A 14,895-nucleotide genomic window follows, 5' to 3' on the forward strand; every position below is an offset into this window, starting at 1 on the left:
GAAGTACCTCAATTGACAGGCATCCTTATCAAACACTGGTCCTTCAGGTAGCAGCTTGGAGAATAATGATGCATTTCAGGGGATCAAATGATGTGCAGCTGTGAGCACTCTCTTCTGTGAGAGTCTGCTTCTTACGCATTCTCTTGATTTTGGTTGCCCAATATTGTAGAGCTCTTAGATGATAATAAAACAATTTCTTTTTCAGAAATAAATTTATCAGTGTTTTTCTTATGCATTTGCTCAATCTCCAACCCCAGTTGATAAAATTTTACATTTTTTAAAGAAGGAAATCCTCCTTTTCTCATAAAGTTACTCTTCTGTTTCAATAATACTGAATTGAAATGAATGCATCTGTTCCATAAACAAGTAGAAGTAATCATAAAATAAAGACAGCCAGTCATTCTGACCATGACCCAGCCTACCCAATGTTATCTTGGTCCTTCAGTGTAAGAATAGGGAATGCTACTTGGCTTGGCTAGAAACGGTTGCAAAGCCCTCAATTGTGACTATAGTGGGAGTAATATCTTAGGATTCTTGTGTTACTTTCATATAGTTAAGATTATTTTAAAAGAAATGTACTAAATCCTTGCTTTTATTTGTCCTTTTCTCAATGTTCAATTTTCAGGTTTTTTTTGCCTCTAGAATATAAAGTTCTTTTCAACTTTTCCCAAAATCTCCATAGAATTTTCTTAATATGTCACTTATGATTCACATTACTTTCTCTCTTTCTCTATACATCCCATTTCTCCTGCTAGAGCATGGATCTTTTCCCTGATTCCCTTAGGAGAAGCATTGTGTAGTCAGACATTTCTACAAGCTTTTATGATTACAACATGATTAACACTTTGTTTTTTTTTTTTTTTTTTTTAATTTTAAAAGCCTTTTATTTAATTTGACAAGACAACTTGGGAATATATTTTGACCAGTCTTTGTTACAAATATTTAATCCTTTGTCAGGAGTTTACTATCCTAATACTTAAAACTGTGATTTGCACTTCCACATGCCATTTATAGATGTCACATTCTTAGCTAACTGTTTAACCAAGAAATCAAAATTTCACTTCTATACCGCTTGTGTTTGTGGGAAACAATTAAGAAAACAAATCCTGTACCTCTGTAGTTCTAAAATTTTGTAATATTAGGCCATTTTTTTTTTTTTTACTTAGCTGTGGTAAAATGAGTTTCTTCATGAATCATTAGGAGTCAATACCAGTCATCTACTTTACTTGATTTGTCTTTCTTTGACTATTTCCTTTTTTTTCCTTTTTTCTTTTTCTTTTTTAAAAGTTATTTTATAATAATTTTTGTTGGAATCCTTACAAACTGCTAACTAATTAGAGTTGATCTGATCTTACAAGAAGATATTTTGGGCAGAACCTGAAACAAGGTACTAAGTAGAACTAATTAGTACAATGCTTGTGTTTGCACCTTTACTCATTGGTGTTCACAAGTATGCCAGCTTCACAAAGTAAACTTTGTAACTTTGTGAGTTCACACCTCCCTTGAAGCTCTTTGGGCCAGAGAGCACTATGGGAGAAAACCCATAATCCCATTCTCTCAGAAGATTCACATATAAGGCCAGTGAAGAGAGAGCTATTCCAGAATATATTTTCCACTTGGCTGGCTGGTGGCAGAAGAAGAGTTTTCAGAGGATAAAGCTACGAGTGGAGAGTTCAGTGGACAACCAGATTGATCTTCATCTCACACCACTGTGGTAGGTGGCTGGGCTCCTGCACTTCCCCCACTGAGACCAAGCTGGTCTGAAAGACTCCCCAGAAAGCTAGCCGAGCCCCAAGTGAAGGAGACAAGAGATTCATTCCATCTCTGTGTTGATTGGAGGCTGAAGAAAGCAGAGGCAGAGGCTGAAGGACAGAACCTTTGGATTTGGAGACATTCGGAGGGCTCTAAGCTAAACCGGCTGTGTTTTGAGAAGAACAAGAACTTCAACATTTGAACTCACCACATTTTGGCGCCCGAACAGGGACTGATTCAGATCCATCTGAACTAGATCACAACAAATTTTTTTATTGACAGAATCCATGCCAGGGTAATTTTTTTAACAACATTATCCCTTGTACTCGCTTCTGTTGCGATTTTTCCCTTCCCTCCCTCCACCCCCTCCCCTAGATGGCAAGCAGTCCTATATATATTAAATATGTTGCAGTATATCCTAGATACAATATATGTTTGCAGAACCAAACAGTTCTCTTGTTGCACAGAGAGAATTGAATTCAGAAGGTAAAAATAACCCGGGAAGAAAAACAAAAATGCAAATAGTTCACATTCATTTCCCAGTGTTCTTTCTTTGGATGTAGCTGCTTCTGTCCATCATTTATCAATTGAAACTCAGGTCTCTTTGTCAAAGAAATCCACTTCCATCAGAATACATCCTCATACAATAGCATTGTTGAAGTGTATCATGATCTCCTGGTTCTGCTCATTTCACTTAGCATCAGTTCCTGTCAGTCTCACCAGTCCTCTCTGTATTCATCCCGCTGGTCATTCCTTACAGAACAATAATATTCCATAATGTTCATATACCACAATTAACCCAGCCATTCTCCAACTGATGGGCAAAGAATAGATTTCTCTGCTGGGATCTTCTCGCCCCATTAAGCCTGCTTCTAGTCCTGAGGAACAGCCAGGGAGCAGAGAACAGCCAAATATCTGCTCAAAGAGAGGACTCTGTTCTGACCTGCAGGCTCTTTAGGTGACTAGCCTTCAGGTTGCCCCTATTATGCTAAGGCACTTCCACCTATTATGATCTCTGCTCTGTCTCCACCTCCAGGAAAGGGGGAGAAGTTTTTCTTTCCTTTAAACCCACCTCCCAGGGATGAGAGCTCTGCTCTCCAAGCTCTCCCTGACCCTCCTTGGACTCCTGTCAGTTCAGGACATTTGGACTGACTCAGACAAATCCTGATCTCAATTTGTTATCCTCTATTCCTGTATCCTTTTGCATCTATGTTGGGGGCAAGAGGCAATTTATGCTTGGACAATTACACAAAAGAAGGCAGAAGATGCAAAGGGTTCCTTTTTTTTTCTTTAGAAAAGGTTACATCATTTCCATGTATAACAATACTAGTAACTCCCCCAACCCATACTCCTCTCCCACATCTGGACTGATCTGGACTTTTATCAAGCAGGACAAGCTTCCTGGAGGCAAATAACCCTGTCACAATGCATTATACAGTATTTGAAATGATTATTCTAAAATCAAAATTCTTAAGAAGCATTGGAGAAGTCAAGTGTTCCTCCTCCAAAATGTATGCCCATCTGATCTTTTATGAGGGGCAGGAGAAGGAATTATCCTGTCATGAGTTTTGGAAAAACAAGATTAAACCAAAAACCAGAAAGAATCCATTTAAAACCATTTGTGGTGGATAATCGAAGGTCCACGTTCATCATGCCCCAGCTTCTTAATCCCCATCTGCTGGAAAGGGCTGCAGTGAGGCTGGAGGAAGCCTCCAAAGCCAAAAAAATATTTTATAATTATTGTTCACTGTAATCTTCACCCCAAACGTGGAAGCAGGTGCCCTTGTTCTCCCTATTCCACAGATGGGGAATCTCGGGCAGGATCAGGTCATATGATGGGCCTACATGCAATCTACAGCCTGGAAGGGCCAGAGAAGGAATTGGAACTCGGGTCTTGTGGTTCCTAACACAACATTTAATCCATGGCTCCACTGAGTGACATGAAGAGAGATTATAGAAATATATGTCTTGCTTAGCAAAGCATTTTTACAAGGATATTTTGTGCCAGAAACCACAGAAAACAAAGTGAAGACCAAGTAATTAGGGAATGGCTTAAGAAATCATAGTCTGTGAACGTCAAGAACAATCGACGAGTGATGACAAACATTAAGATTTGAAAAAAAACCTCATCTACTGAGTTTTACACAGAGAAAACTGACTTGCTGGGGACCCCCACTCAACTCTGAATCAGTATTAATCAGTCCATTATGATTTTATAATAGACAAGGATTGTTACTGATTTTTCACTTAGTAATATTTGTAGTCATTTAATAGTAAGGACAAGAATGAGCAATTCAACATTTTATGAATCATACAGGAATGGATTTTCTGTTAGCTTTGGGCAGACTTCAGGCTTATATAACAGAAACTATTTCCATAACAGACACAAGGCCGACTTCCATAACTTCATTATCCTGAGAACAACAACAAGAACTCTCTCCATCCTGTTTCCCTACAGGCCAACCTGTCATGGTGGAAAGCCCCCAAGTTCTCCCTGAAATGTTCTTGGGGATGTGCGATCTGCACTTGCCCAACCCCAGGAATGACTTATCCGTCTCTTGATCACTTAAAGGCCCCATCTTCCCTGGCCCAACACAAGTCAAAGGGACATCATCCAGCTTATGACCATCTAGTCAGTGGACAGATTTCCTGCACTGGCCATCCTGAAACTCTCTGGCCCTGATGGTATCCATATTTTACCCAATGCATTTTACAGTAACCAATGAAATGCTGTTCTATTGATAGGATACTTGTATTTCTGTAACAGAGCCCAAAAGGAGCACCTCAGATGGGAAAGCCAGGTCTGGGGTCTACTAGGTTAGGGAAAAACCAGAGTCCTTTAATAAAGGGTTTGGGCTCAGAACTCTGCCTCAGTTTCTCCTGTAGGTTGTTCTGTATGATTCCCTCCCTCACAACAGGATGGAAATTTGGGCTATTCATGAATATTTCATTCTGCTGAAAGTCTAATGAAGGCTGTGCGGCACAAATTCACGCCTTCCCTTGTGAATGAGATCCCCAAGTTTCATCTCCAGCAGGATTTTTCCTGAGGACAGTCAAGTATCACCTGTAGGAGCCCTTCTTACAAGCCCGGCATTTATCCATCTTCCTTCCACTAGCAATAAGGTTGTCTGCTGATCACTCTCCTCCAGGGAAAAGCACAGCCACATGAACCTATTTCTAAGACTTTTCAATGAATCCTCAGAGAGAAAGTAAGAGATGATGTCTGCTTGAAAGCTTTTCCCCACTGAATGCCCAGAGATCTGCTCCTCAGGTTGATCTCTCCCATAAGGAAAAAATCTCAGAATTCCATTTGACCGTCTTTCCTTATCCATTGACTCTTATGACAGGCCAGCTGTATTAGCTCTCACGGAGACCACGAAAGCAAGAAAATCACTGAGAGTCTTAGTAGGTCCTTGTTGGATCTGTGTAAAGGATATATTTCTTTCTTTTGCAGGGGAAATCTTTTGCCAAGCTCTTAAGGCACAAATAGCAACTTGTTGGTATGCTTGCATAGTATAATACAATTGTTTTCCTAACTAACCATATTGACCAGTCCCTGCTAATTGTTCCTGGGTTATATTTATATTGTCAGTCTGATTATGTAGCCTGAAGTCTACACTGTTCCCCAAAAGCCATGGACCAAGTCAGGAAATCCCCTGGCTCTTGGCCAGAGTTCACCAATCATGTGGAGGCAAGAGAGAATGCTGAACTTACATAAGCAGGTGTGGGGCTATAACCCTTGGATGCAGCCTTTAATTCCTTAAGGACATTCATAGGCAAAAGGATATAACCCCACCCGGTTTGTCCTGGGTTGTTGGAATCTGGAACTTTAGTGACTGGGAAATTCTCAGTAAGAGAATCCACTGGAAGGGAATATTCCCCTGAGTGGGTCTGTAACAGCTTTTGCAGGGGATTATTAGGTTGCTGTTTGGGCTGCTGCCATTCCCACTCCAAGGCAGAAGCTGTTGCTGTTCTAGGTCCTGGGCAGGGGACTGGTGGCTCCTCTTTGATGTGCAAAGATTCATCAAAGTCAATTTGAATTCTAGTTTCCTCTCTTAAGGGAGTCAATTCATCAGGATCTGTCTGAATTTGTTTAATTTCTGAGAAGCAAGTGGGATCAGCCATGTACAATTTTAAAATGTTATACAGGGAAAACAATGAATGGGAAAATTATCTGACCCCATTTTGTGGTAGTGTTCAGTTAATTGTTCTACTACAACTTTCCATTGGGACAAATCTCAAGTTCCTTCAGATGGAAATGAAGAAATTTGTTGAACCACATCCAGGAACTCTGTAATTTGCTTTTCTCTTACAAGGGCTTTAAAAACTTTTTCATAAATATCTCCACAGGGTGACTTAATTATGGCTTGCCCCACATCACGTAGACTAATGAGTAGAAATAAAAGAGAGAGAAAAAATGCAGAATAAATGTACCTATCATTTCTGTGCTGTTTTTAAACTTTTTTTTTCTGGGGCTGGTCTCTGTGGTGACTTGGCTTCTTAGAAATCCCTGAAATGTCCCTGAAAGTGGTCGCTTAAAGTTGCCCTTGCCCTACATTAGGGTGCCTGTTTATGGAATGCCAATGATAGGATACCTTGTATTTGTTCTCACAGAGACCACAAAAACAAGAAAAGAAAAAGATATTGAAGCCAGTAGTCAAGACACTTTATTATCCCTAAACATGCTCTAGTCACAGGGCTGCCAAGGAAACAAAAAGGAAAACAAAAAGCAGATAAATTATTCAGGGTATGAAAGGACTATGTGAATTTTGAGTTCAAGGAGAAATTTTAACATTCTCAGACCAACTATCTCTCCTCCTATCCACCTTGAAAGCTTTATTACTCCTGCAAATCTGTTTCCATCTATTTCAAGCACATATGTTCCTGGAACTTCCTGCAGGAAGTGCTTAGTGACAGGTCAGAATGACATAGATTCCTGCAAACTATACACAGACTAGATCAGATTTTGTCTTATATGAACTCTGAGGTGGGAAACAAGAAATGATGGTGCTGGAAGGTATTACCATGTTTTCATGTGCATAAGGTCTCCCTTAATTGAGGACCTTCTTCTCCTAAATAGGCTGAGAATGACAAAAGCTGTGCTATATTCACTGCACTCATGAGGTTTGGCTCCAGTGTGGATTGTCTAATATTTAGCAAGATTGGAGCTCAGAGTGAAATCATTCCATACTGATTGCATTCAAAATGTTTCTCTTCAGTGTGGATTCTCTGATGTTTAACAGGACAACACCTCCATCTGAAAGTCCTTCTACATTGATTAGAATCAAAAAGGTTTCTCTCCAGTGTGAATTGTCTCATATATAGCCAAATGGGAAGTCTTTGTGAAATTCATTTCACATTGATTACAGTCACAATTTTTCTCCTAAGTGTGGATTCTCAGATGTTTACCAATCCTGGATTTATAACTGAATGCCTTTCCACATTTAATTTTTTTTAATATTTTATTTTATTTTATAATAACTTTATATTGGCAGAATCCATGCCAGGGTAATTTTTTTTACATTATCCCTTGCACTCGCTTCTGTTCCAATTTTTCCCCTCCCTCTCTCCACCCCCTCCCCAGATGGCAAGCAGTCCTATATATGTTAGATATGTTGCAGTATATCCTAGATACAACAGTTCTCTTGTTGCACAGGGAGAATTGGACTCAGAAGGTAAAAATAACCCAGGAAGAAAAACAAAAAATGCAAATAGTTCACATTCATTTCCCAGTGTTCTTTGTTTGGATGTAGCTGCTTCTGTCCATCATTTATCGATTGAAACTGAGTTAGGTCTCTTTGTCAAAGAAATCCACTTCCATCAGAATACATCCTCATACAGTATCGTTATTGAAGTGTATAATGATCTCCTGGTTCTGCTCATTTCACTTAGCATCAGTTCATGTAAGTCTCTCCAAGCCTCTCTGTATTCATCCTGCTGGTCATTTCTTACAGAACAATAATATTCCATAACATTCATATACCACAATTTACCCAGCCATTCTCCAATTGATGGGCATCCATTCATTTTCCAGTTTCTAGCCACTACAGACAGGGCTACCACAAACATTTTGGCACATACAGGTCCCTTTCCCTTCTTTAGTATCTCTTTGGGGTATAAGCCCAGTAGTAGCACTGCTGGATCAAAGGGTATGCACAGTTTGATAACTTTTTGGGCATAATTCCAGATTGCTCTCCAGAATGATTGGATTTGTTCACAACTCCTCCAACAATGCATCAGTGTCCCAGTTTTCCCGCATCCCCTCCAACATTCATCATTATTTTTTCCTGTCATCTTAGCCAATCTGACAGGTGTGTAGTGGTATCTCAGAGTTGTCTTAATTTGCATTTCTCTGATCAATAATGATTTGGAACATTTTTTCATATGAGTGGTAATAGTTTCAATTTCATCCTCTGAAAATTGTCTGTTCATATCCTTTGACCATTTATCAATTTTCCACATTGATTTAATTTACAAAGTTTCTCTCCAGTGTAGATTTTCTGATGTGCAGCTAAAAAAGGACCTTTATGTGAAATCCTTTCCTCACTGATTACATTCAAAACGTTTCTCTCTAGTGTGAATTCTCTGATATTCAACAAGATTTCCCTTCTGTGTAAAAGTTTTTTCACAATGAATACATTCAAAAGGTTTCTTTCCAGTGTGGATTCTCTGGTGTTCAGCAAGCTTGCGACTGTATATAAAAGCCTTTTCACATTGATTACATTTATAGGGTTTTTTTTGCCAGTGTGGATTCCCTGATTCAGTAAGATAAGCCTTACGTGTAAAAGCCTTTCCACATTGATTACATTTATAAGATTTTTTCCCACTATGGATTCTCTGATGTTCAGTAAGATAAGCCTTTCTTATAAAGGTTTTTCACACTGATTACATTCAAAAGATTACTCTCCAGTATGGATTTCCTGATGTTCTGCAAGCCTGTGTTTGAATTTGAAAGCCATTCCACACTGATTACATTCAAAAGGCTTCTCTGCAGCGTGGTTTTTCTGATGTTTAACTAGCTGTTTCCTCTTCATATAAGCTTTTCCACATTGATTACATTCAAAGGGTTTCTCTCCAGTGTGGATTCTCAGATGTTCAACAAGACCGTATCTCTTCATATAACCTTTTCCACATTGATTACATTCAAAAGGTTTCTTTCCAGTATGGATTTTCTTATGATGAGCAAGAAAGCAACTGAGTCGAAAAGCCTTTCCACATTGATCACATTTATAAGGTTTTTCTCCAGTGTGGATTCTCTGATGATGAGAAAGAAGGTAACTGAGTCGAAAAGCCTTTCCACATTGATCACATTTATAAGGTTTTTCTCCAGTGTGGATACTCTGATGTCTATTAAGATATCCCTTTTGTGTGAAAGTTTTTCCACACTGATTACATTCAAAAGGTTTTTCTCCAGTGTGGATTCTCTGATGTTCTGCAAGCCTGTGATTGACCCTGAAAGCCTTCCCACATTGATTACATTCAAAAGGTTTTTCTCCGGTGTGGATTCTCAGATGTTGCATAAGACTGGAACTGGATTTGAAAGCTTTTCCACACTGATTACATTCAAAAGGTTTTTCTCCAGTATGGATTCCCTTATGTGTAGCTAGAAAGAGTGGCTGCGTGAAGATCTTCCTTTTACATTTATACAACTCTCCAGTATGAATCTTTTGAGATCTATCAAGGTCTGAGTTCCAACCACAGGCCTTCCCATACTCACCAAATGAAGATTTTCTCATTCTAGGGTCAACTTTAGACTGGCAAGGAAGAGATGAATGATGGGATGAGATTGTGTCACATTCATTATACTCATCAGGTTGTTTTCTTATGTGAATTTGCTGCTGAATAATGAGTTTCAACTTTTGACTCAAGGCCTGCCCAACTTGACTACCCACGCAGAACATTTCTCCAGTATCATTTTTCTGATACGTAATGAGGTTTAAACTCTTGCTAAAAGCCATTTCCCTTTCATTATATGGATTCATTAGTATTTCAGCAGGCTTCTCCTGGAAATGAAAAGGCTCTACTTGTTCAGGAAAACTTTTTTGATATTCACTATCCAGAAGAAAGTTATTCCCTGAATTCATTTTTTTATAATGATTTAGGAAAGAAGACTGTCTGAATCTCTTTCTAATTTTATCCAATTCACAGTCAGTCTTTGAGTTTTCTACTGAGATGTCAGAGTCATGGATTTCCCTCAAAGTCAAGGCACAGGGACCATCCTTCATAAATATTTGCAGGTCACATTCTTCCACCAAAAGTCCCAGCTTCTTAGTCATTTCATTCCTTTCAATCTTGGGCTCCACATCTGAAGAAAATGAATGATCAAACAAAAAGGCACAAAAAAGAATATACAGATAATAAAAAGCAAAAGCAATGGTGATTTAAGACTTAAGTAGCTCATGCCCTTCTCCTTACTAACCACAATAGAATAAAACTTCATGGATATATTCTTGTAGCAAAAATTGTCATTTAATAGACTTTGTCTCTGTAAGAAGTAAAGACCTACAGGATGTGAAAATGACCTAGGAGATGGACACCTCAGAATCCTGGTCCTTCAACAGATAACAGCCACATTCAAAATCAACAGATTAAAGTGATTCTCCATGGGAGAACAGTTTACTTCCAATGTGGAGACAATAGGATCTGCAACATTTCAGTTGAAAAGGACTAGTCTGTTTCAAATGGTGGGAAAATACAGATGGTATATAACAAAAACTCAGAACTCTACAAGGCCTACAAGTAAGTTGCTTCAATCATTTAAGAAGCCAGCATTTAACTCCATAAAAAGCTAAGTGCAAACAAAACTTGGGAGAAATCCAGAATTGTGGGCTCAGTAAAGAGACCACATAAAATTCAGGTTTGTGCTGACTGCTTTTACAATGTCTGAAAGCTCTTTATGGCTCAAAGACCTAATATAGTGAACCTGAACTACTCAGTGCTGATGAAGTCACATTGATTAGTAATACCAACAGGATCCTGGAGAGATGGGCTGAACACTTCTATAGCACTCTCAGGAGACCATAAGTATTACCACCTCACACCTACCATATCACCTCAGATGACAGGAAACGATAATGAGGAATGTTGGAAGGGATGAGGGAAAGTGGGATGCTAATATGCTGTTGGTGGAGTTGTGACCAGATCCACCCAATCTGGAGAGCAATTTGGGATTAGGCCCAAAGGGATATAAAATTCTGCATATCCTGTGATTTAGCAGTAAAACCACTGGGTCTGTATACCAAAGAAATCATAAAACGAGGGAAAAAAACCCACATGTGCAAAAATATTTGTAGAATCTCTTTTTGTGTGGCAAAAAATAGGAAAATGAGTAGATGCCCATCAATTGAGGAATGGCTAAAGAAACATAGAAATTATTTGAAGAAAACAACTCCTTTCAAAATAGATTTGGCAAGATGGAAAAAGATAACAACTCCTGGAAAAACAGCATTGGTGAAATGGAAACGAGAACAACGTCCTCAAAAATGGAAAAGAAAAATCCAATGAACAAAACAAATCATTTAAAAGTTCAATGGGCCAAATTCAAAAGGAGATAAAAAAGCTAAGTGAAGAAAATAATTCACTAAAAATTCAAATTGAACAAATAGAAGTGAATAACTCAACGAGATATCAATAATCAGTCAAATAAAAAGAAAAGGAAAGAAAAAGAAAAAAAACAGAAAAGGTAAAATGCCTCAATGGAAAAACAACTGTCCTGGAAAACAGATTCAGGAGAGACAATCCAAAAATTTGGACTACCTGAATTCCATGATGAAAAAAAGAGTGTAGGCAACATCTTTCAAGAGATCATCAAGAAAACTTCCCTGACATCCTAAAACCAAAGGATATAATAGCCATTAAAAGAATCCTCTGATTACCTTCTGAATGAGAATCCAAAAAGGAATGGCTGAATAAGTTATAGTATACAAAAGTAACAGAATATTATGATTTTATGAAAAATGATCAACAGACTGAGTTGAGAAAGGGCTGGAAAGATTCACATCAACTGATACTGGGTAAAACAAGTAGAACCAGGAACACATCGTACAGAGAAACAGCATGATTTTGCGAGGATCAACTAAGATAAACTTGGTTCTTCTTAGAGGTTCAGTGATGAAAGGCAAACCTAATAAACTTTTATATGGAAAAACTATCCATATCCATAGAGAGTACTATGAAAACTCTATCAATACATGCCACATTCAGTTTTTTTTTTCCCTTTTGTTTTGATTTTTCTCCCCCAACATGATTAATATGGAAATATGTAAAAAATAAATGTGCTTGTGAAACCCAAAAAATATTGCTTTGAATTTAAGTAGGAGGAAAAAATTTTTAAAGGAAAAAATATACCACTATAACCTTTGCTTACAATTATTTTAGCCCATTTAAGAAGTATAAAATGACATCAAGATTGTTTCATTTGCATTTCTCAATAATGACTAGTAAGGATGTAGAGCATATGACTTTAAATTGTTTGGACTTCTTCATTGGAAAACTGTCCACATCCTTGAACACTTTATCAACAGGGAAACAACTTATATTCTTTTAGATTTTACCAAGATCTTTTTTAAATTTAATAGAAGAACTTCATCCAAGAAACTGTCTATAATTTTTTTTTTTAATTTTCTTCTTTACTTCTGGTCTTTTTATTTGTCCAAAACATTTTTAATCTAGTGTAAACAAAATTATTCATAGACACTTCACTCTCTTCTTTCTCCCTCATTTATTCATAAATAATGTAACTATCCATAAATGAATACCTAAAATATTCCATGTCTTTCAAATTTTCTTGTAATACTTCCCTTTAGATCCAGGTAGTATATCTATTTTGTCCTAATCTTCATTGGCTTATACCCTTTTTCTGCCATTCTTTCAAGTTTCCTCAAGAATTTTTACCAAATAATGACTTCTTATCCCCCAAAATAATGTCATTATTTACATTTGTCAAATACAAAGATATTTATTTGTGACTATAAAATGTATGTCTATTCTGTTTCACTGATCTATGTTTCTGTTTCTTAGCCAGTTCCCAAGACTTTTAATAATGACTGAGTTATAATACACTTTATAATATGATTTTGCTAAATATTTTTCTGTTGAATTATTTTTCATTCTGTCCTTTCATATTCTTGACCTTTTCATTTTCCTAGTACATGCTTTTTTTTTTTTTTTTTATTTCAATAAAACCATTTTTTGGTAATTTGAATGAGAATTGAGAAAACAAACTAATTTAGGTAAAATTGTCATGCTTATTATATTGGCCCAACAATTATAATCTCTCCAATTATCAAAATCAGATTTTATTTGGATAAAAAGTTTTTAATATTTATGTTCATGTACTTCCTGGTTTTGTTTTGGCAGGTATACTCTCAGGTATTTTATACTGGCTACAGTTATGTTAAATGGGTAGTCTTAATATATTTTCTTGTAAGGTTTTGTTGGTGATATATAAGGATGTTGCTAAATTATATAGGTTTGATTTACATCCTGCTATTTTGCTAAACTTATTAATTGTTTAACAAACTTTTAATTGAGTCTTTGGGATTTTCCATAGAAATAACATATCATCAGCAAAAAGATATTTTTATTTCATCTATTATGTCATTATTAAGTCATTTCAACTATTTTATTTTTCTTCATTTATTACTATTCCAGAACTTTCAATAAAATACTGAATAGTATTGGTCACAGAGGACTTTAAGTATTACTTGGTGTCCTACAAGCTTCTTCTTATCCAATTCTAGTTTTTGAAATGTTATTGTCTTAAGTTTGTGGATTTCTTTTTTTTTTTAATTTTCATTTTCTTCAAAGTTTCTTTTCATAATTTTCTTTAATTCTTTGTATTTCTCTTTTCTGTTCCTTTAATTTTTCCTTAATCTCTTCTTAGGTTTTTTAAAAAAGGTTTTAGAAATTCTTCCAATAACACTTTTGGGTCTTGTGACCCTTTGACATGTCTCTTTGAAATAGGCAATGCTTCTTAAACTTTATGTTCTTCCTCTGACAATTAACCCATATCATCTATCACTCCAGCTGTTGAGCTGGAGGGAAAGGATTAAATTTGAAAATGCTACAAGGCAAAAACAAGACTTGAAGCACCCAGAGGACTGTGCACTCCCCACAGCCTCTATTGCTGAGACACACCACATTATGATCTCATTCTTTAATACTCGTGCTAATTTTGGCCTGACAACTAAAACCAAGAAAAGACAGGAAATGGTCCTTACCCAGGGAGAGCAGATTCTGTACATTCTCCTTCATGACCTCCTTGTACAGCTCCTTTTGAGAAGGGTCCAAGAGCCCCCACTCCTCCTCAGTGAAGTCCACCATCACATCCTTGATGGTCACCAACTCCTAAACCATCAAAAGTCACAACATTTTGAACCGAGACTCCAGAATTTATCTATTCCAACCCTCACCAACCCAGAGAAAGAAATGAAGCAGAGACAGAATTTCCTAAAAGTCATATGACTTTTATGACTCTCACTCACAGCCAACACTTTGTAACCAGGCATTAAAAGCCCCATGGGATTCTGAGAAAAGCCTTTTCTGTTTGAAATAAGAATCATGTTGGAATACTAAAAGCTTGTAAAGGTTTCTTACTGTACAATGCTTGTCCTGATGAAAGGAGGGAAAATGTCAGCGACATATTAGTGAGATATGAAAATGTATATAAGAGAGAAGGGGAGGGAACATTCCTCCCTATCAGAAGTGTCATAAGTGACATATTAAGGAAATTCTATAAAGAGTTTGGGAGAAGGTGACAAGGACTTTATATACTCAGGTCAACCAAACCTGAAGATTGATCACTGAGGAAAGAAAGAAAAAAAAGATTTGGTAAATTTACTGAAAGTCTGAAATATTCTTAACTAGAAGAAAGCAAGAGAGGTATCCTAATGATATATTACTCCCAATATGTCCATGATGGACTACTATGAGACTGCTTCCAGCCATGTCAAACATTCTCTATTCTTACACTGACGGTGAAATTTTTAGCAGAATGACAAGAGTGGCTTTTTCAGTTCTTTTTTTTTTTTTTTTTGGAGCAATTCTCTTTTTTGCAGGAAAAAATCCTCACTTTTTTTTGTTATTTGGATTTTTACAAAAACAATGTATCTTCTATTTCACTTTTTGTGAACAATTAAAGAA

General features: G+C 37.0%; 4 protein-coding genes across 9 annotated transcripts in view; 3 read left to right on the forward strand and 1 right to left on the reverse strand.

Moving 5' to 3' along the window:
• LOC127556769 (zinc finger protein 665-like) overlaps positions 1–14,895 on the forward strand; it is a 572,139-nt gene that overhangs the window by 140,265 nt on the left and 416,979 nt on the right. The gene's annotated exons all lie outside the window — the stretch shown is intronic.
• LOC127556765 (zinc finger protein ZFP2-like) overlaps positions 1–14,895 on the forward strand; it is a 217,840-nt gene that overhangs the window by 140,265 nt on the left and 62,680 nt on the right. The window lies entirely within an intron of this gene.
• The window catches only part of LOC127556748 (zinc finger protein ZFP2-like), a 605,234-nt gene that overhangs the window by 50,467 nt on the left and 539,872 nt on the right, over positions 1–14,895 (forward strand). The gene's annotated exons all lie outside the window — the stretch shown is intronic.
• Positions 6,397–14,895, reverse strand: part of LOC127556767 (zinc finger protein 420-like) — a 32,963-nt gene continuing 24,464 nt past the window's right edge. For both annotated transcript variants that reach the window (XM_051990182.1, XM_051990181.1), the window contains 2 exons: positions 13,974–14,100; positions 6,397–10,057 (listed from right to left, as the gene is read on the reverse strand). In XM_051990182.1, coding sequence (XP_051846142.1) covers positions 8,652–10,057; positions 13,974–14,100 — 1,533 coding nt within the window. In that variant the 3' untranslated portion in view covers positions 6,397–8,651. The remainder of the gene's footprint in view (positions 10,058–13,973; positions 14,101–14,895) is intronic.

Source organism: Antechinus flavipes, chromosome 3 (genome assembly GCF_016432865.1).
Source record: "Antechinus flavipes isolate AdamAnt ecotype Samford, QLD, Australia chromosome 3, AdamAnt_v2, whole genome shotgun sequence".
NCBI classification, from domain to species: domain Eukaryota; kingdom Metazoa; phylum Chordata; class Mammalia; order Dasyuromorphia; family Dasyuridae; genus Antechinus; species Antechinus flavipes.